At 31.6% G+C, this 23,852-nt stretch overlaps 4 protein-coding genes across 4 annotated transcripts; 1 reads left to right on the forward strand and 3 right to left on the reverse strand.

Annotated features, from left to right (window-relative positions):
- Positions 1–4,639: 4,639 nt before the first annotated feature.
- Positions 4,640–5,729, reverse strand: LOC106317054 (protein MIZU-KUSSEI 1-like). Its single transcript, XM_013754913.1, has one exon. The coding sequence runs from the start codon at positions 5,673–5,675 to the stop codon at positions 4,929–4,931; it is 747 nt and encodes a 248-aa protein (XP_013610367.1). The 5' UTR covers positions 5,676–5,729; the 3' UTR covers positions 4,640–4,928.
- A 5,955-nt stretch (positions 5,730–11,684) lies between these two features.
- LOC106314199 (glutathione S-transferase T3-like) lies at positions 11,685–12,497 on the reverse strand. Its single transcript, XM_013752118.1, has 2 exons — positions 12,173–12,497; positions 11,685–11,740 (listed from the first exon to the last, which is right to left on the reverse strand). The coding sequence occupies exons 1-2, from the start codon at positions 12,495–12,497 to the stop codon at positions 11,685–11,687; spliced, it is 381 nt and encodes a 126-aa protein (XP_013607572.1).
- Positions 12,498–20,805: 8,308 nt separating this feature from the next.
- On the reverse strand, positions 20,806–21,395 carry LOC106315807 (histone H3.2). Its single transcript, XM_013753632.1, has one exon. The coding sequence runs from the start codon at positions 21,326–21,328 to the stop codon at positions 20,918–20,920; it is 411 nt and encodes a 136-aa protein (XP_013609086.1). The 5' UTR covers positions 21,329–21,395; the 3' UTR covers positions 20,806–20,917.
- Positions 21,396–23,072: 1,677 nt separating this feature from the next.
- LOC106314200 (uncharacterized protein At4g04775-like) lies at positions 23,073–23,651 on the forward strand. Its single transcript, XM_013752119.1, has 2 exons — positions 23,073–23,235; positions 23,314–23,651. The coding sequence occupies exons 1-2, from the start codon at positions 23,073–23,075 to the stop codon at positions 23,649–23,651; spliced, it is 501 nt and encodes a 166-aa protein (XP_013607573.1).
- Positions 23,652–23,852: the final 201 nt, after the last annotated feature.

A 23,852-nucleotide genomic window follows, 5' to 3' on the forward strand; every position in this document is an offset into this window, starting at 1 on the left:
ATTGTTTCTCATATCGTATTATTTCTAGTTGTTTTTTTCCGAAATAGGAGGTACAGTTGGACGAATTTTCTTTCAAATGTGTCAATGCTGTGATTGTTTTTTTTTATTAGGTTAGCAGGTGCCATTTGTCGAGAAGAGAGTATATATGTTATGGGAAGTGAGTGTTCTAAATAAGGCATAAGTTAGTGTTTGACAAAACTACAATGCTTCAATTTCATGTAAGAACATGTTTTACTATTCCATACTCAACTCATTCGTCCACCGTTCTCATTTTATTGTGATATATGCAGACTCAAACTTAGAATTATAATAAGAAAAATGCATCTTATGTATATATCAAAACTCAGGCAATTTTGGAGACACATAAACAGCCAAGTTAAATAGAATTCACAGTCCAGTAGTCGGTATGGAAAATATGTAATTGGAATATAATCACAAATTACAATCATGCATACTCACATAGGATTCTATATCCATAAGTGTTTGCACTAACTGTTGTATCCTTGAGATCAGGGCCAACAACCTTTTAGGGAACCACAGTAATGAAAAATCAACACCAAGATGTTGGAAATTATTATGAGCTAAAGATAAATAGATCTTTTAAAGAAAAAGTTCACTAAAAAAAAGTCATCTCCCCTCTTCTATCGTCTTCCTCTTTTATCTTCTTCTCTGTTTATTCTGTTTCTCATCTCATTTTTCTGTTTCTAATCACTTTTCTTTCACATTCCGTTAAGTATAACAATGGGCTTAACAAATCTTTTTTCATCACCATTTTGTGTTGTTTATTAAGAGAAATGAACTGATGATTTTGTTGGAAAAAAACCTTCATATTTATAATGGAGGATTAACACAAAGGAATGGATAAAGGGATTCATTGAATGTGAAATCGTGTGAGAAGTAGAGAGTAGGTATTAATGTGAATGTTAATGAAGATGCATGAACCAAGTTAATTTCTGTAATGGCACCATATTAAAGAAGTCTATTCGGCTTCCAACTGACATTGATCGGAATCGTTCGTCACAGGTTGGATTTCTATTGACAGTTGGATGAACGGGAATTGTTGCTCGACAGCTACTTTCCCTAAGTTTCGTATACAGTTTTTTTTAGAGAATATGTATTTGGACCGTAGTAAACACATAAAACCCATTAAACTCAAGAATTAATGAAACATTGACTTTTGATTGACTGTGACACGTATCGTCACCACAGATTCCGAATTAGTAACATGGGATCTGATGTGGATGGCATAGGAGTGAAGGAAACCCTTCTTTATATATATAGATAGATAGATAGATATGAGTATAGTATAGTTCATTGTTTTCAAACATGCATGTATACACAATCGCATAAATTTATATCAACCAATAATACCAAACGAAACTATATATCATGAATCATAAACATGTTAATCGTGAAGCACTAAATAAACAAAGAGATTGACGACAAACTATGTTTTAAATAGCATACTTGACAAAGCATAAAGCTATAAACCAATAACTATAAGCCCATCAATTATATTGGATGAGAATACTTATCTCGATGATTGGGATGAGTTACGACAGAGACGTCATGGTTTTAGATTTTATTTTCCTTGCGGCTAGGGTTTTTTTTTAGGCGGCAGAGCTTGTTGATAAGGTATCGTGAATAAGAGAAAGAGGAAATTGGTTATCCTCTTTTATTTCATAGGTCACGATACAATATATAAGGATACAACATTAAGGATTTGGAATCTTTTAAAACATGGACTTATGAGTCTTATGGACATCCACATAATAGTTCATAACATAAATTAAATATTAAGAAAAAATATTTTTTAGTAATGCTAAAATATAACATATACACCTCACTAAAAGTATATGCTATTTAAAAGATTTTGTAATTATTTGATCAAAAATATGCTTATCATAAAAATATTTTAGATTCTATTTTTAATATATCTTAAAAGCCAGCACTAAAATTGTGATTGCTTTTGTTAAATCATATTATATAAGTAAAATATAATTTATAGGTATTTTTTTGCAGTGACCGTAAGATATTATAGTCAGCTAAAGTTTATGAAAACATTTCAACATTAATAATTATAAACTTTTTTAGTCAATTAAACATATATAGCTTTGTCATTATTTTATCTAATCATTGAAGAAAATAGATAGATATAAAAAAAATATTTTTATTACTTTGAAAACATATTTATTTTATATTGTATAATGTATAATAAACAGAGGGAGTATTTTTAAAGGAATAATATTTAGTTTTTAATATCAAGAATCTTTTTTATGAAATCACAGAAAAGTATTGATATAAAGAAATTATTTTTATTACTTTGAAAGTATATTTTGTTATGTAAAAATAAGTTTTCAACGGAATATTACTATTTTGTGAACTTTCTTTTTTAATGAAATCATATTATATATATATATTTTTTTTAATTCATTTTTTAAATTTATAAATGTTTCTTTTATTATATATATATGTGTGTGTGTGTGATATTTGGAAAAAGTGAAAAGGAAACTAAATAAAATCAATAATAGTATTTAAATTAACATATTAGAGGGTTCAATGTGACTATTATCACTTCGGCCAACACACAGGATGAGATTTTACCACAGTGGAGCGGCTTTTTGCAAAAAGATGAGGGGGAAACTCAGTAAGATGTCGAAGAAGCAAAATAATAAAGATCACAAACTTTTATTTCATTAAGTGTATTTTTGTAAATATGTGAAAACATATGAAACAAACTTTTCAAATAATATTATAGAGATTTAAATAATATTATAGATATTTGCATTAATTAAAAATATAGAATCATTAAATATGATAGACTATAATGGTTTTAATACTTCTTGTAAAATATGATATCAGTGCACCGATGGAGTTGTTAAATAACAATTAAAACTCTCTATACTTACGGAACGAGAATATAAATTCATTTTTTTGCGATAAATGGGCATAGAAATTAGTGAAATACATGTCGCGGCTCATGTAATCAAAAGTTAAAATATGGCTCGATGGGATTTATAGAATACCAAAATGAGCAAGTAAAATATGGCTCAATAGTTCAGCCCAAGTAAGTAAAACAGAATGTAAAAAAAAAGAGAAGATGGGGTGAGAGAGGCTCGACCTCAGGATCACTCAATAGCTATGAGACCTACGCGCTAGCCAACTGCGCCACCACCCCATGCTGTCAAGCTTAATGCGAAGCTACATTTATTAAAATGTGTAAAAAGTAAAAACTAGAACCACCATTATTAACGGACCAATTAACACAAATATTGATGTTATATGTCAGTGTATATAAGTATCTAGCAACATTCTGGATCATGTGAGACACAAAACCAAACAAATAAATCCATGTGTTTTATATAATACTAGATCTTATGAATTGACTGCACTTCATTTCGACTTTTAAAAGTAAGATCTTAGAGCATATGCATAAAGGATTGTTCATAGGATTGTTCATACAGCTGCGGACTGGCTACAACATTACCGTAGCTATAAATATTATTAGCTACAAAAATTGTGCTAATCAGGTTTAAATAAAAAGAGTAAGAAGTTGTGGATTAACCATAATACATATAGAATGATGTGATATTATTGATCTTTTTGTATGGCTAAAAACAAAAGAACATTGGAAAGACAGAGGGAATCAACAACAGCTATGACAACCAGCTTGCCATTTTCTCTAAGCACAAACAAAAGTATAAAGTCACCAATGAATAAATTTTTGTAACATTAAGAAATTATTTGGGTATCTGTAAATTAATATTTTAATAAAAAGTTGTTAGTGTTCTTGTAGTGATGGATTCGCCGCGTGGACGCTTACTATTCTCCCATGATAAGTATAGGCTCTCGTTGACCTCCTCAACACACGTACGTGTTTTTCTTTATTTAAGAGAACAAAGATTATCCCAATAAAAGATGTTTTAGTTAAGACTATAGACTTGCTTTACAAAATTGTTGCAAGTATAGATTTTTTTTTTTTTTTGAAACTGCAAGTATACAATATTTGTGAACATGAATAAGAGTTTTATTTATGAACATGAATATGAGTTGTATCACAATTGTTTGAGTGAAAAAAAAAAGATATTTAAAATTCATGACTACTTCTCATCAGCCTCGTCGTGGGAAGCCAAAAAGAATTCGAGTTCAATAGTGTAGTTTTCACAAATAATTTTCCGATTTGCTTTCATAACTTAGTTTTTATTTTCTTTCGAAGAATGATCTCATTACTTAGTTTATGGTCAAAGACTGTCAGACTGTCAGCTTATAGTTGCTAGGATGATGATTTAGCACTGCATTCAACCGTGTGTTATTATATGGGAGAGTCAGCTACATCAAGTGATGCCTATTTTTCATATATACTGTTTGAATATATGTACGATGTGAATTTAGAATCTTAGATATAAATAACTAATGATATACAAATATTTATATAGGTGTACTGGTTTGTAAATTATACTATTATAACTATAACGATCTAAGACATGTAACTATGTATAATTTGCTTTTGCTAATAGTTATATAATAATTATCATGTTTGCTTGTATGCATGCACATTCTATTAACAAAGATGGCCGACTATAAATATTAACTTTATTCCCCAAATTATTGACAATAATAGAAAGCAAATGTAATGATATACACATAGATATATCATATAGATGATTAAAAGACTTTGCACTACAAGAAACACATGAACACACATGTTCACCACTACTGCATACAAAAGTTGAGATCATTAAAAAAACTATGCTTATTACATTTTCATCTAATCAAGCACAGCTAAAAAAGAACATTACGAGATCCACATCAATCGGTTTAGTTTGCCTAAACGAAACAGTAAAAAAACACCAATGAATCTCGATATAATCCCAACGTATAGTGCACCGATTGATTTCCATATGCTCGAAAACAAAACGATCCAAAGATCATTTCCGTGACGATCTAAAAAAGAAGATACTTAGTTCTTGTCCGATAATCCCACGTGGATCGATGAGATGAAAAGATTCCGAATCAAACGATCCAAAAACTCGTTTAAAACTCGCTCTTAAGTACATCATATGATCACTCTTCGCTCGGTTAATCTCTTCTCCATTAACAGCTCCAGCTCCTTCGGTCACCGGAGTAAGCACCTTCAACGCGGCTAGCTCGGCTTTTGAAGGCTCTCTTTTGATGGCGAAACCAACTTTCCGACCATTGCAATACATGTTCCATAAAGGTGTTGTAAGAAGAGAAAAAGATGAATAATCTTGATGTGAATCATATCCGTCACTATTGTTTGATTCAAGAGCGATTCTTAGCACGCCTCCTTGCATTTCGCGAGCTAAGACGTCGGTAGGGACGGTGAGTTCTAAGAGGACAATAATTGGATTTAGGGTTTTGGTATTTGTTGCTTGGATGCAGAAGTTTACTTTGCCACGTCGGAAACCAAAGATTGTTCCGGTAAAAGATGAGGAGTTTGTGGTCGCGGAGGAGGTTCTTGGTTTGATTTGGCGGTGAGATTTGTCTTCTTGATTATCATTTGGATCGACGAGTGTGCAGTAGCAAGATGGGATGAGAAGTTGGACGATGGTGCGGAGGAGGCGCCATGAACGGACTTGTTTATGGCAGTCTACGGCTGTAGTTGTGGTGGTTGCTGAGAGGCGGCGACGTTGAGGGTTTGTGGTGAAGGTCATGCTGTTTTTTTAGTTATGGGAAAATGATGAGAATTTAAGTGCATATGTGTGTTAGGGTTTAAGTGGGATAGATGTATATATAGAGAAATTGTCATGTGGTGAGGCGTCCAAATTTCCATTATAAAAGAAGATAAATGGTCCTAAATTGAAAATGATAGTATGTACTTTTGCTTTAGAAATATTATGCAAAGCAAAAATAATCTTAATTGCTTTACGTGTTTAAAATTGCCTAAATGGTATATTATATTTGTCAAAGATTATTGTCGTTATCACTTAAAAATGATTATCGTATTATAAAACGAACAATTGCATGCTTACGTACAAAGACAAACATATATATATATATATATATATATATATATATATAATAGGGGTGGACAAAATATCCAAACCGAACCGAGTCAAACAGAACCGAAACCGAGTCAAACCGAACCAAAATCTATTTCAAACCATTCGGTTGAAGATTTTTCCAACCCGAATGGTTCGGTTCGGTTCGGTTACCGAGAAACCGATGTGTTTTTGTAATTATTTAAATTAAAAATATTAGTATTACCAATATACTAAAATTCTAATACTAAACCACATATTTTCTATTTTTATTAATTAATATATATTCTTTTAACCTAATATATAATCATCAAAATATTTGATTTAAAATATTTTATTCATTCCAGGCTTTTTAATTTTAATGATACAAGAGACATTACTAATGATGTTTTTTTTTTTAGTTAACTTTCATTTGTTTTAATTCTTATATATACTTTTTGTGACTTTTTAAAGGTTTCTGTTTCAGTTTTATATTGAAATTAGTTCAGATAGTTTATGTTTACATAAATTATGTTGTAAAACATAATTTCTCTTCGAAAAATTAAACTAAGAAGAATCTAATTAAACCGATCCACAAAAACAAACCGAGCCGAATACAAACCGAACCGAATACAAACTGAACCGAATACAAACCAAATCGAATATAAACCGAACCGAACACAAACCGAACCAAACTAACTATGGTTTACTTCAGTTGGAAAAATACTATAACCAAACTAACCAAACCGAACCGAACCGAGAAAATAACCGAAGTGCTCACCCCTAATTATATATATATTTATCTGTCTATATCGATATTTGAGCTTTAACAATTAAATATTGAATTTTTTTCTAAGATTGTCTTTTTTAGTTTATTTTCACAAAAATAGTTTTTAGTAAGGAAAATGACCAAAATAAGTTTTATTAAAGGATGAAAATATATTTTTATCATGTGGTTAACTAATCTAGACTTGCGGTTTAGAGTTAAGGGGTGAGGTTTTGAGAATATAGTTTCAATTTTTTTTTTAAATGACTATTTGAGAGAATTATCCTTAAATATATATAAAAGCATAACTAATATTTTACAGTAATATATATATAGGTTTGATTAAAGAATTCGCTTGTTAATTTTCTTTTTCTAAACAAAGAATGTGACTGCTAACTATAAAGGAAAGTTTCAGAAATAATGGCTCTACTTCATCTATGATCAATTGCATAACATAATATATGAATATTAATGTTTTTTGTTAGAGCATCTCCAACTCACCTCTATATTTGCCTCTATAATAGTATTTAGAGGTAAAATCACTTCAATCATACTCTATTTCTTCCTCTAAAATAAAAATAGAGATTGATATTTTCATCTCTATATTTAGAGGAAAAAATATCATTCCTCTATAATAGAGGCATACTTTTTTTATTCTCAAAATGATCATTTAACTTTTTGCTTTAACAATTATAACCAAAATAAATATTTTTTTAGTAAAAATATATTGTTTATATAAATATATAATCATCCTTTATATTTACATAATAGTTTCTATAAAAATATTCAATGTAAATAATATCATAATTTTATGAATGTAAACTAAATTGGATTAGTTTTCAACTTTTGGAAGTAAAATGTACTATCCGTAAAATTAGAAAAGAATATATCAAGAATATTCCCTTTTAGAGAAAGAATTATAAGAATACATTGGAAATAAATTCATCTCTATTATAAAGTTTCCTTATTTTAGAGGAAAAAATAGGGAAATACACCGGAGATGGTCTTACATGATTAATGAATTTAATGTTACAGTATTGATTTTTTTTTTCAATTCATGCAGTGGAGTATATCAATTCGTATGAATCATTTATGGCTAGAAAAGAATGACACAATGGCATAGGAAACTTCCGTACATCCACTGTTGAGATGACCGATCATTGTATCATAATTCCTCATTTTACCTTATATTACGCATTAAGAAATTTTAATCGATATAGTTTTATCTGTCTAATGATTATGCTCGTGCATATTTAAACAATAATATTGCTAGTAATTTTAGTAAGCGATAATCAGCAAGTTCATGGATCCACACGTCTGTCATATCCCTCTTCGTGTAGTTCTTTTGTTTTAGTTTCTTGCGTTTAGTTGGCAAAATTGGTCCGTAAAGAAACTATTGATTAATCTGTGGATAATCATATTAGTAGTGCGCACTCATCTCCTAAACTATATCTGTGAAATGATTTTGTCACATGTCTTTTTTACAATCAATTTCACAAAACAAATATGACATGACTATTGAAATTGATGACATGTCTTATAACTTAATATGACATTGACAATTGCATTTAATGTTAATTTATATTTTTTGTAAACTTTTTAAAATATGGTAATAACTCATATATTACATTTAATGTCAATTTATATTTTTGGAAAGTTTTTTAGAATATGAGAATAACTCATAAATCATCATTAAAATAAATATATTCAAATATGTCATTATAAATTTTGAAATATAATATAATTATATATTTTTAAATTATACAATTTTATTACTAAAATTTTCAAAAATGTATACAATTTTTTAGAAAATTATAAAAATTTAATCGTAAAATCATTATTTTCTTATATATCTACAAATTTTATAAATATTGTTTAATTTTAATCTTTGGTAATTATGCAACTTTTACAAATTTATTTAATATATTTAATTAAAATAAATAGATAGAAAATCTATCTAAGATTATAATTTCAAATATATACATGCATATTCTTAAATATAATTTTTATGTTTAATTTAATCAAATTTATATTAAAATATTGATACGAAAAAGAAAATTTACAATATTAATAAAATTTTATTTTAAAATATAATTTATATTTATCTGTTAAAAAATATTTTAATTTTTTTTTACTGCACATGGTGCAGGAAGACACCTAGTATATATATATATATATATATGGATAAATATAATCCACATGTATTCGTTGGTATTTTTTTAAGTTTAATATTAATTAAGTTATTTTTATTTATTTTTTTGTATTTTAATAGCATATTTTATTAATTAATATTGTTGTAATATGTTTATATATGTGCTAGTTATTTACAAAAATTTTATGAATTCAAATTAATTATGATAAATATAAGGACCATACTAAAAAATATAAATAGTTTTGAAGTTGGGTTTGAAGTTTTACTTTTGGATAAGAACACATTTAAACTTCAAATATAGAGTTTTGGAAACTTCAAAATAGAGTTCTTTTTTGGAGATGCTCTTAGAGCATCATTATTCTACATACCCGTTAAGGGTCTCTTAATTGAATTTTAATAGTATTTAAGGAATAAAGGTGTTTAAGAGACTTAGGTAAGAGCCTTGAGATTTTTATGTCTCCATTGTAAGTCTCTTACTATGGGTCTTAAAACTAAAATATTATTAAACATTTTTATTAAAGTTAAATATTTTTTATTAAATAAAACATAATAAAGCATAACATTTTAAACATGAATTTTTAAATAAAAACATGAAAACAAAGATTATTAAAATAAACGAGAATTATTTGACAGAAGCATCTGAGATCAGTTGTTGTCTTCATCACGTTCAAATCTACGACATATATATTCAACCAAATCATATTTCAGTTGTTTATGCATTTTTCTATCACGAATTCTTGTTCGAACACCCATCATATTTGCGATATTTGAAGAGATATCTGTAGAAAACGTGAGATCGACATGTAAACTTATGGGGTCTTCTCCTTGTTGGAACTCTGAAACATCAAATTGAGTGTATCCATCTCGTTCGTTTTCTACTATCATATTATGGAGTATGATACATGCTCTCATAATCTTCTCAATTTTGACTATATCCCAAAACAGCGCTGAATTTTTAACAATGGCAAAGCGAGCTGCAAGACTCCAAAAGCACGCTCGACATCTTTTCGGACAGCTTCTTGACGTTGAGCAAATAAAACTGCTTGCGGGCCTTGTGGTATAGGAATAAATTGGATAAAAGTTGCCCATTTCGGATATATTCCATCGGTGAGATAATAAGAAATATGATACTCTCTTCCATTGACAGAGAAAGTAACATTCGGAGCTTGACCTTTTATTATGTCATCAAAAACAGGTGAACGATCAAGAACATTGATATCATATGTACCTGGAGGTCCAAAAAATGCATGTCATATCCAGAGATCGTAGGAAGCAATCGCCTCTAAAACGATTGTTGGTTTACCCGAACCACGAGAATATTGTCATTTCCAAGCGGTGGGACAATTCTTCCACTCCCAATGCATACAATCGATGTTTCCTATCATCCCGGTAAAGCCATGATGCTCTCCAACATCAAGTAGACGTTGAAGAGATCAGCCGGTGTTGGTTTTCTTAAGTACTCATCGCCGAACAAATATATTATTTCTTCCACAAAATTTTCTACACATAACCGAGTTGTTGTTTCACCGAACCGGAGGTATTCGTCGACGGTATCAGCTGCAGAACCATACGCCAAGACACGAATGGCTGCAGTACACTTTTGAAGTGGAGAGAGACTAATCCTTTCGAGACCATCTTTCTTTTCCCGAAAATATTAAACTTCGTTGGAGAGTCGATCAACAATGTGCATGAACAATGGCTTGTTCATTCTAAAACGTCGTCGGAAGAAATTATCAGGATACGTTAGAGTTTCACTGAAATAATCATTACATAAACGAATATGCCCTTCTTCACGATTTCTTTCGATATAAGCCCCTTTTTTTTCTTTTTTTTCTTCGTTCTTATTGATCACCATGAATGATAAAATTCTCAAAGGCTTGATCAAAATGTTGATCAAAGAGCTCATCAAATGTATCATCAAAAGAATCATCTAAAGTGTTTTGAGAAGAAGAAGCCATATATGGTAATTAAAGAAAGAAGATGGCTTTGTTGTTCTGATCAAAGAGAGAAAATGAGTTTATAAAACTTGTGATTAAAGAAAGAAGATGGCTTCGGTGTTGTGATCAAAGAGAGAAAATGAGTTTATAAAACTTGTGATTAAAGAAAGAAGATGGTTTTGGTGTTGTGATCAAAGAGAGAAATGAGTTTATAAGACTTGTGATTAAAGAAAAAAAGATGGCTTTGGTGTTGTGATCAAAGAGAGAAAATGAGTTTATAAAACTTGTGATTAAAGAGAGAAGATGAGTTTATAAGACTAGTGATTAAAGAGAGAAGATGGTTTTGATGTTGTGGAGAAAGAGAGAAGAATGAGTTTCGTGTTGTTACAATTCGAGAAAGAAGATGAGTTTGGTCGTGTGGAGAATGAGTTTGATGTTGTTACAAGTCGAGAGAGAAGATATATAGACAGCATACAAGTCATATAACAAACACATACAATTCATATAACAAGCACATACAAGTCCGTGACACAAGAGTTCAGTCCACTACAAGCCAAGTCCGTGACACAAGAGTTCAATCCACTACAAGCCAAGTCCGTGACACAAGAGTTCAGTTCACTACAAGCCAAGTCCCGTGACACACTGATACAAAAGACGACACACTTGAATGACCTGAAAATGCTACTCCTTGAATCTTCAACCTTAGTATGGTAGTAGAAACACTCATTACTACCAATGCCACGTATTGTATTCGTTTCAAACGGAACATGGTACATGGCTTTGATGGTAATGAGTAGTCCCATTACCTTATTATTACAAGGCATGTTATGATCTCACTCTCTTCACTCTCACTCTGTCAAGTCCGTGATGCTCCACTCCAATGCAGCCTCTTCTTTCCCTTTACCTGAAACAAATAAAAGAATAGTTCACATCAACAGATAACTCAACAAAGACCAAAACATTAACATGACAATATAGGTCAACAAGATCAGTAGAACATAAAACCATTTATATTTAACAGTAGAACATTAAACATTAACATAAATATAGCTCAACATTAACAAGACTTAAACTTAGACTTTAAACAAAGCACAAGAACAACAAGAACAAGAACTAAACCGAGAGTTAGACTTAATCTAATTAGACATCAGCTCATTGATTAGCTTCTTCTTCAGAGCTTCTTCATAATCAGCTAGGGGATCTTGTTTTGCAATCAGACTGTCTAGTAGCTTCATCTTCGAGATTTTTTCCTTCATAGCCAAATCTTGCTGCTTAATGGTCCATATAGTCTGAAACTAAGACAGCTCCTTCGCATCAACCATCGGTTTCTTCCCACAGGCTTTTGCTGCCTTTACACCCGTGGGACGAGTGGTTCCTTCATCAGCTACAGCTGTTTCATTTGCCTGAGAGAATGCTGAATGTGAACCGTCCTCAAGCTTCCTCCTTTTGGAGCCTACTTCATTTTTAGCCGAAGAGAGATCACACCACTTCTGGTCATTGTGAAGCCCCTTCCAAGCATGTTCAAGGGTGAACTTCTTTTTGTGGTTGTTGAAGAAGATCTCGTGGGCGTGTTTGAGAACATCATTCTCGTCTTGACCACTGGTTTTCTCCCTTGTGGCTGCTTCATACGCTCCACAAAAATTGCAAACTAAGTCGTTCATCTTGTGTCACCACTGCTTACAGTGTGATACTTCTCTTTTGTCACATATCTTAGGACTAGCCGAGTAGTAGGCGGCAATCCTTTTCCAGAAAGCTACGGACCTTTGCTCATTCCCAACTACTGGGTCTTTGCCGGTGTTTAACCAAGCGCTTATGAGGACTATGTCGTCTGTTGGTGTCCACGTCCTTCATTCCTTATGCTCCACAGGACTGTCTTGGTCGATGTTTGAGCCTTCGGTTGCTTGCGTGCCAAATAAAGGAAAAGCTGAAGATTCACAGCCGTTGCCACTATCTTGTTGACTTTGAAGAAGATCAACAAAACTTGCATTGAGATATGGATTGGAATCCATATGATAAAGAAGGAGAAGAGAAGATACGATTAAAAAGGAGAAAAAGAATTGAGTTTGAGAGATGGAAGAGAAGAATGATTGAGTTTGATAGATGGAAGAGAGAAACTAAACACATTTATCACACACACAACCACATCGAGTTGACATCTACCTAACTCATTAATCACACTTACACATTGATTTCTATCTAACTCATTAATCACACCTAAACATTTCTACGTAACTCATATCAATCAAACGCATTTCAATTCGTTCAAGATCATTCACAATCAATTTGTGACAGACACTCATTAATCTCCAAACATTGCTTTCTATCTAACTTGTTTCTACCTAACCAGACCACAAGCAATTCCTTTCATATGAGAGTCACAATCAATTCGTTCCACACCACACTCCTGAAAACATCTAACATATCAACGGTAGATGTCAAACCTGAAATAGCCATTGTCTCTTGATCCGTCCATATTACAGTCCTCTTCTTTGAAGCAGCTTCATGTCTCTTGATCCGTCCTTCTGAAAAGGAAACACAAGAAACGAAATCAAGACAAGAAAGATTCAGACAGAAGAAGGATTAACAAACAAATATTGAGACATTTAAGTGTACAAAAGAGACATAATATGTTGAATCAAAGACAGAGACAAACAACCACAAGAACTGATCGATATATTTATCAGGAAACATCATTTGTTGAATCAGAAGTGATCAATATAAACAAAGCCACATACATAACACAATCACAAGAAGAATTAAGCAACAAAGACAGAGACATCATCTCTTGAATCAGGACACATAAACAAACGCAAGAGACACACGCAACACAACAACAAAATCAAAATAACAAAGAAGGATTGATTTAGACATAAAAGGAAAAATACATAGCTTTACCTTTCCAATTGATTTCGTCGAGGAGAGCCACGGGCCGGAGAGAGAGGTGGAGTGATTCTTCATCGAGGTGAGCCGTCGAGGAGAGCGCTAGAGACCCGGAGTCCAACGACAGAGGACGAGATGATCGAGACGACGAGAGAGAGACGACGACAGAGAGAGACGACGAGAGAGAGAGACGCCGAGTCCAACGACAAAGACACCGCATCCTTCATTCGATCGATCAGAGATGAAGAAATCGCAGGCGGAATCGTCGAGGAGAGATAGAGAGGCGCGGTGATTTCGACGAAATGGAGCGGAGGAGGGAGACACGGAGACGCTTCGTCGAGAGAGAGAAACACACAAACCCCGCAAAACACAACACGTGTCTCAGAAGACGCGTCTCTTGTTTCCCTTATTTAAGATACGTTTTCTCCCAATTATCTTAATTTCTTTTTTTTAAACCCTATTTACTATAAGAGACGGCATTAACATACTCTGATAATGATGCTCTAAGTATCTTTTATTCTATTAATATTTAGTAGGATACGAGAATTGCTACAACAAGTTTACAGCAAGGGTCAAGGGTATCCATGCAAGATCAACCATTACACATGATTAAATGAAACTATACATTGACCAATCCTTAACATACATGTTTTCTAATGTGAAATTGTGATATGTTATTATATTATATATTTCTGGTTAGTTTAACATAATTTTAATACGCCAACCCTAAATAGACAAACAAAAACTTATAAATAAACGACAAAGCCAAATTAGCTGTCTATTCGACCATCGACAAGGATTGATCCATAGGGGCTGAGCTTGTTACCGATATCGTGGCCCATCATTGGCTCAATATTTATCGTAGGGTCTGACTGGTGACCATTCTAGAAACAAGAGGAACGAATAGAAAAGGAACATAGAGGAACGAAATTGCAGGAATGAAAAGGAATGGTTGTTCCATCCCAGATTTAACAAGGAATTAATTTGTTCTTTATTTCTCTACCAAAAAAGGAATGGTAGGGAATGCATTTGTTCCTCGTCGTTCCTTGGTCACCATTCATACCCGTAATGATTCCCACTAAATTTGGACAATATATATTCGAACCATTTTATTCTGTGGTATCCAGTAAGAATATCAAATTCTCGGTGGATAATAACATACAGTGAATGGTTTTTTTTTAATATAAAACAATGAAAGGTTCTGGTCGATCGAGTCCTAGTCCTGGCCTCGTGGGTCAATCAGGAAAATATCACCAGAAGTTGACACGTTTATTTTTAACATTTTGGAAAAGTTATCATCATTATTAATTTGTTGGACCTTTTCGTTTCAATAATTTATCTCCGCGTTGGAGCATTTGCATATATTTTTGCTTTTGCACAACGACGGATGTTGGAGAAACGTTGTCTTTTTGCGCTTTTTCATAAAATTTTGCGAGCTTGGTTCTTTCCACTCAAAAGCAGTAAACTTTATAATATTTGGATTTATACAAAAGAAATGACAACACAATATATCATTATTGTCCCAATTTATTCGGCTGTCCAACAACCTATTTTGGATTTTCTATTTATTTTCTTAATTTATCGTTTGTTCTTTTCATCTAGACCGACGCCATCAAACAAGTAGGAAACAACAACGCAATCAACGCAAATAAGCACACATTAAGTGACCAACGTTAGGATTAAGGGACCATGTTTAAGACTCTTTTTCATCAATCTCAAACGACATTTACAATACGTAGTATAGAGATTATAAAAGAGGAATATCTTTGATCAAGTCTTAGGCCGACTATTTATGGAAAGCTATACCTTTGTTATAATTGAAATACACATGCATGACCACATGAAGATGAGAAAGTGCATTTGTCATACTAAAAATAATATCTACGGGGCTATTTCAGGAAAATATTATATATTAACTCACATTGTAATTTTCTTAGTAATGGTGTCTCCAATTTTTTGAAGTATAAATGATTCAACTAGAAAGAAGAATAGGGCAAATAGCAAATCCCGTCGAATGCGCAGAAATATAAATGATCAGGATAAGTGCTACGTTATATACTGAACATGAATAATATTTGGAGAATTTCGACAAACATATTACATGCAGCCATAGACCATCCCACCAACAAACCAATCTTATTATATAAAGCTTGTTTCTTCAAAATTGCTAATTAATATTATTGCAACACATGGTAATTATATATTTATGGTAATTATATATTTAAGATTGTGACATGTGTTAATCTATCTCATAATTAAAAATATATATACTAAGATATTAACAAAAATGAATTATATTAAAAAGTAATTATAAACATTATTTAACAGTAATTTTGTTTTTATTTTAAATTCTAATCAAAAATTAATTGCAAAAGATTATTTGATAATATTGTGACATGTATTTGTCTATATAAGACAAAATATATAAATAATTTAACAGAATTTTTTCTATTAAAACTAAAATAGTTGCATAAAAATATAAAAGAAAAAATAATTATCAAATAATTAGTTTCCCTTTTAAAAGTCTAAATAAAATAAAAATATAAAATTAATTTTATTTTTCATTTAATTAACTAACTTTACTTTTTAATAATTTTGTGTTAAAAAAATATAAACCAAAATTAACTTCAAATATTTCATCTGATATGACATGTGTCAACTAAAAAATTAGATTGTGAATGATAAAAAAATGATAAACATGACCAGAGAGAATTGTAAGATTTTATTTAATAGTATTTTTTACTTAAAAATGATAAACATGATGGTAAAATTATTTAATTAACAAAAAAAATTGTAAAAATATAAATGATATTGAAAAAACGAATTTTGAAATTGGAAACTTTAAAAAAAAATTATATTAAATAGATATAATTATTTAATAGAAATTTATTTTTCTAAATCCTAGACAAAATATAATTGTAAAAGATTATATAATATTAATTTCCTTTTCTAATATCCTAAAAACTGTAAAAGAATATTTGATAGTTGTTTTTGTTTTTTTTTTATAAAAAATCCTAAACAAAAGAAATTTGTATCATATTTTTAAGTCCTAACCAAAAGAGAATTGTAAAAATTTATTTGATAATATTTTTAATAGAGTATTTGATGATGAACATGATACTAAAAATTCTTTAATTAACAAAAATATAAAATTAGTATTAATACCAATTTTAAAATTATTTATTAATAACTAAAAATAATTATTTGATAGCAATTTATTTTTGATTAGAATTAAAAAAGGATGATTTGATAATATTGTGACATGTATTTGTCTGTATAAGACAAAATAAATAAATAATTTAACAGAAATTTTCTATTAAAACTAAAATAGCTGTATAAAAATACAAAATAAAAATAATTATCAAATAATTAGTTTCCCTTTTAAAATTCTAAATAAAATAAAAGTATAAAATTAATCTAATTTTTCTTATAATTAACTAACTTTACTTTTTAATAATTTTATGTTAAAAAAATTAACCAAAATTAACTTCAAATATTTCAACAGATATGATTGTGACATGTGTCAACTAAAAAATTAGATTGTGATTGATAAAAAAATGATAAACATGACCAGAGATAATTGAAATTTTTTATTTAATAGTAATTTACTTAAAAAGTGATAAACATGATAGTAAAATTATTTAATTAACAAGAAAAATTGTAAAAATATTAATGATATTGAAAAAAACTAATTTCGAAATTGGAAACTTTTTAAAAAAAAATTATATTAAATGGAAATTTTATTTTTCTAAATCCTAGACAATATATAATTGTAAAAGATTATATAATATTAATTTCATTTTCTAATATTCTAAAACCTGTAAAAGAATATTTGATAGTTGTTTTTGTTTTTTACAAAAAATTCCTAAACAAAAGAAATTTGTATCATATTTTGAAGTTCTAACCAAAGAAGAATTGTAAAAATTTATTTGATAATATTTTTAAGAGAGTATTTGATGATGAACATGATAATAAAAATTCTTTAATTAACAAAAAATATAAAATTAGTATTAATACGAATTTTCAAACTATATATTAATAACTAAAAATTATTATTTGATAAAAAAAAAATTTTTTCTGAAATTCTAAAGAGAAGAGAATCGTTATATATGACAGTATTTTCTAAAATCTTAAAAAAAATTGTAAAAAAGTATTTAATATTATTTTTTATTTTTTATTGTAAATAAAAAGAGATTTATAAAATAAAATGTTTTCCTTTTTAAAAAAATCATAGCAAAATAAAACTCTAAAGACTTATTTAACTCTAAAGACTTATTTAATAAAACATTAAATCAGTACATAAAAAAATGTATAATGTTGTCATTAACTCGATTTGTGTATTTGACTTTCATTTCTTTTCACTTTTCATTCAATTTCTTATTTCAGATTGTGTTCAGTTTAAACGTTTAAATATAGTATTTTCTCTAATCCTATGTACAAAGCTTTTAACAATTCATATATGCACCATAATTATAAAATACAAATATTAACTTGAACTTATATGTGAAAAAGAGTTTTAATTATAAAATAAATCTCAAAAAACATATGCAAAAAACAATCATAAACTATAATAAAATGATTTATTCTTTTATGATTTTTATTAAATTAAAACATCAAACAAAACCCGTTGCAACGCAACGGGCTCATATCTTGTTCTAAATAATGCATAGATATAAATTACAAGAAAAAAAAAACATAAACCCCAAAAAATAACACAAATTGAAAATCATCAAACCCAAAAACACTAGACACCAAATCATCCCTCCCTCCTCATACTCTTTCACCTCTGATCCTCCTTGCAAAATAGTAACCTCTTTGTGTGAATCTCACAGAAGTTAGTTGTTCCAAACGTGCCAATAAAATGACTATTGATAGTAAGTTAGCAACACACAATATCATCAACCTTTGAAATATTATATCTTTCGCTTTGACATTGTCTGCAACAACTTAAGCTTTCATATATTTTTTGTTTGGATTAAAAACACAAATTCTCTTCTTCTTCTTGTAGCTGATCTCTCTCACATGCCCGTGATTTTCTTGAGTTTACTGTTCCCCTTCACTTACAGTCACTGCAGGAAATCTTTACTGAATGTCCCAAAGTTCAAACGTGGTGGGACATTTTATATGTTTGACACTTGTTCACTGACTCACTGTTATGGTGATTGGTGATTTAAAAAAAAATGTCATTGTTATCGTGCGTTGTGATCGGTGAAGTTGATAACTTTCTCAACTATATTAGCCTTTTCAACTTGATTGCTTGCTTGCATCATACGAAATCCCTTGACATTCCACTGAGAGATTAGTGACTTTTTATATTTTTTCTTGTTTATGATTTGTACGTGTGGTAACTTTCTCAGTTTTAGTCGGTTGTGCAGAACTGAACGGCCGGCTATTCGTACATACTATTAGGAGATTGTAGGGATTATGAGATCGCTTATAATACATAATACATTTCTATATTAGTTTATGAAATTAGATTTATTCAGTCTGCGTATTATAATTGATTATCTCTGAAAGTCTAGTATAATTTTGTTCTTCTCTTATCTTTGTGTTTTCTCTAATTTTGGTATAACTAATCTTTTCGAAGTAAAATTAGACAAGTCTTCAAAATATCAGCAATATACCCTGCTGTGAGGTAATAAAAACTATGTTTATAATCGATGGTATAGTCAAATCGGCTATTATGCATGGTCGTAGGATCATCGACGTTTATACATGATCATAGGATTCTTCAAGTAATAGGGGACAAAACTTGAAGTCAAGGAATAATTTGAGATGGCGAAGTAGAGAAAACCCAAACTTATAAGTGCAAGCAATCAGATATAAATAATGATAACTTGGGGATCACTAGATCGCCTGTAAAATATTTCTATACTAGTATGTTTTCCGTGCTAAGCACGGGTAATCTTTCATTGTTTTTAATAAAATTGAAAATGTTATTTTTCTTCTTCATAAATAACAAAAACTTTTCTTTTAGTTCAACTTAAAAGTGTTGTGACCAAAAAAGATATTTATTTTACATAAATTGAAATTTGAACAATTATAAGAAAATATTTGATGATAACATGACATATTAGTATATTTATTAATGATGTATAGTAAAAGAAACATTGCATAATTTAGATATTATACTTGTTTGATCAAAATTTGAGATAGTATAATAAATTTTATGTGCAAAGATATTCAGTTGTCGACAAAAAAAAATGTAAACATATTTACTTTGTTTTAGTCGAGCAGTTTTGGTTGGAAGAAGAAAGTCATCGTTGCGTGAAGATGGTAACATTGGTTTTTCTGCAAAACTAAACTAACATAAATTCAAAAATACACATAATAAAATAATTAAATGCTGAGACATAAAGCTAACTCATTTGCTGATAACAATAATATGAACTTGTTCTTTCAAAAAATAATATGAACTTGTCTCGAATACGCCACTTACCAATGTATACCGGCAAATTTATGTAGATCAACTGTAAGGTTCGCTTCATCTTTTGCAAAATCATTTTGTACAAATCGTTTTCCCAACTTCAAAAACTTTATAGCTAGCCACTATTAGATTGAAGGATAGTCTTTATTAAGAAAAGAAAAGAGAAAAGAATAGGAGGATGAAAACATCTTTGTTATTTTGTGGAAGAAGTAAACAGCTTGAAGTTTTTTTTTTGCAGAAGTTATTCATTTAAAGTTGATGTAACGGAGGAGGTGGTGGAGATCATGGCTGTACGTTGAGACTGAAACAAATAAATTTGCTTCTTCATTTTTTAAAGTGGAGGAAGAAATAAACTGTTTTTGTTTTTCAACGTAAACTGTTTTGTTTTGATTGTTATTTTTTCAGTAACCGTTTTATTTTTTAAAATTTTTTCTAACCAGGTGGCAAAACAGGATTGGTCGGTCGACTTGCGCTTTATTATATAAGGGATAAAGCTAGATTTATTCATCCCTACATAAGTTTATGCATATTGTAATTTAATATCTATGATAGTCTAAAATAATTCTTGATCTTTTGTTATCTTTGTGTTTTTCAAAATTTTAATATGGTTAATCTTCTCGGTAATTATCAGAGACCTTATTCAGTGTCTTAATACGCGCGTATTAAGATAGAATATGATAATTGATTCATTGAGGCAATTCATCGAACAACATACACGCAAACATACTCCACAAACTTGACTAAATAGACAAAACGAAAACGCTTCGATCTTCCTTAAGCTCTCTCGCCTCTGATCCTCCTCGCGAGCTGGATATCCTTAGGCATGATCGTGACCCTCTTCGCGTGAATCGCGCAAAGATTCGTGTCCTCGAAGAGCCCGACGAGGTAAGCTTCCGCCGCCTCCTGGAGCGCCGCGACGGCGCTGCTCTGGAAACGCAGATCCGTCTTGAAATCCTGCGCGATCTCGCGGACCAGACGCTGGAACGGGAGCTTGCGGATCAGGAGCTCGGTGCTCTTCTGGTACTTCCTGATCTCTCTTAGCGCCACCGTTCCGGGACGGAATCTGTGGGGCTTCTTCACTCCTCCGGTGGCCGGAGCTGATTTCCTCGCCGCCTTGGTCGCGAGCTGCTTCCTTGGTGCCTTTCCTCCGGTGGATTTTCTCGCCGTCTGCTTGGTACGAGCCATGAGGTTTGAGGGAAGAGATGAGATTTTGAATCTGAGAGGTTTGATTGTGTTGTTGCTGATGAGCTTCGTGTAGACTGGATTTTGTTTATATATAAAGAAGCGTAGATTGTTTTCGTTCGTTAGATCTTTCGTATTATCAACGGCTGTGATTGTTTTAAGTTTAGCGATCCGCGTCGTATGTGAACCAACCAATCATATTAGTTTTCTTTAGCGCTCTTTTTTTTTTCTGTTGCGATTTTTCGATTTAGGCGCGTTTTTTCAAAACTTTTAATGCAAGCTTTTGGGCCCTTCAAAGAGAAGCCTTTGGATCGAATAGTTTAAATGGTAAAACTTCTATGCCTACCTTATTTATTTCGGGTTAGAGCATCAGCATCGGGGTCCCTTAAGGCAGGGCCCTTAAGAAATTTGGGTCGAAAATAAATCCAAAAGAAAAGAAAATGAGTGGAACGGGCCTAAAATAAGGGATGATGGGCTCGTCCCGTGAGGCTACGTGTTGAGTTTGGTTGTAGCTTGTTTGATTGTTTGAGATCAAAAACTAGACTCCGTATTTGTATGGTTCGAGAACAAATGTATAACAAATCAGTAACTGATTTTAGCAACATGAAAGAACTGTTTGATAGTTTAGTTTCGATGCTTTGGATCCTATAACTGGTTTTGTGTCTCCGCGTAGCCATAGTTCATAGATCAAATATGTGAAATAGTTTACTTAATAGTTCATATAAGAATAAATGTAGCTTCTATACTTCATCTTTCAAGTCGTCTCTTGTTTTATTTTTTTTTAAAATTCAATACAAGGGATGTTGTTACGATTTAAAACTTGAATACTAATTTGAAGTTGTGTGTGGTAGTTGTATATTAAAGACACTGACATCGTTTTCTGCTTAGTTAGGATGTATACAGTAGGTTTTAAACGAAATCCGCTTACATTAATGATGTTGTTAGGAAAGTTGATAGTTTTTTTTGGTGTAATAAGTTAGGATTTGACATTTCTTGTTGGGAGTTCACCATTATGAGTTTATAGACTTCACTTGAGGCTATAAAATCTCTTATCTCTTATCTCTTATCTCTTCTATCTCATAACTCTTTCTCCATTCTATCTCTTATCTTACTCTCTTGTATGGATCCAAGCAATCTTCCTAGTCAGTCCTCTAGCTACGTAGGACTGCTTCACAGTCAACAAGGAAGCGTTTATCATGAAAACTTCCCTTATGGAAGTTTTCATTCTAGTGTCAACTTTGGAGAATCCGATACATTTCCGGCTTTCAGTTCTCAACAACCTGAAGACGCACCAGTCGACGCACCAGTAGACGCACAAGCTGCCCGTCCTGTAAGACGCAAGTGGAACCCTGCAGATGACGAGGTGCTGATCAGTGTGTGGCTCAACACTTCGAAGGATTCGATTGTTGCAAATGAGCAGAGGTCGGGGGCCTTCTGGACACGGGTTGCTAAGTATTATGCAGAGAGTGCTCATGGAAGAGAGGATGGTGTGAGAGAGCAAGAGTGCTAAGTATTATGCAGAGAGTGCTCATGGAAGAGAGGATGGTGTGAGAGAGCAAGAGTGCTAAGTATTATGCAGAGAGTGCTCATGGAAGAGAGGATGGTGTGAGAGAGCAAGAGTGCTAAGTATTATGCAGAGAGTGCTCATGGAAGAGAGGATGGTGTGAGAGAGCAAGAGTGCTAAGTATTATGCAGAGAGTGCTCATGGAAGAGAGGATGGTGTGAGAGAGCAAGAGTGCTAAGTATTATGCAGAGAGTGCTCATACGACGCGACCAAGCTGAGTTAAGCTTGGAACGTAGTTCACAAGTTCACTACCCTCCGCAACCGGAGGTAGAGTTTGGTTTCCCGCAGGTCTGCTATTGTGGTGCTCACCCAGTGCTTGCAACATCTAACTCCAGGAATGATCAAGGTATGTACTATGGTAGTTGCTTAAGTACTTAGCCTGTGAAGAAGGATTGATTATCGAGTTTTTGCGTATGTTAAACAGGGAGAAGATTTTACACTTGCGCAAATAAGGACGATGGCGATTGCCATATTTTCAAATGGTGGGATGAGGCGGTGATGGATGAGATGAGAGCCAGAGATATACACGTGTTTCAGCTATCTGAAAAGGTAGATAGCCTAACCCTTTTACCTGACTATGACACTGAGGAGAAGCTACGAAAGCTAGAGAAGATGGTGGGTGATTTGGCCAAGGAGAAATCATGTATGATAAAGGGGTTTGAGTGCTTTGTAATAGTCATAGTTGTTCTTGTTGTGGTAATAGGCTTGCTGGTTATTAGCGCTGGGAATTTGATTCTTCACCCGCGGGCCCCGCCCCATTAGGCCCGCTGCGGGCCCAAACAAAATCTGATTTTATAAATGGCGGGTCACGCGGATCAGATAAAAAAATAGCGGGGCGGGTGCGGGTCATTGTAATTTTGGAAACGGGTTAGCGGGCACCCGCTTATATTGAAAACATGTTGTTTTGTTAGTTTTTTTTGTGTCGTTTTTGTGTTTTAGGTTGTTAGTGTGTGTCGTTTTATA

Source organism: Brassica oleracea, chromosome C9, assembly GCF_000695525.1.
Source record: "Brassica oleracea var. oleracea cultivar TO1000 chromosome C9, BOL, whole genome shotgun sequence".
Classification (NCBI taxonomy): Eukaryota; Viridiplantae; Streptophyta; class Magnoliopsida; order Brassicales; family Brassicaceae; genus Brassica; species Brassica oleracea.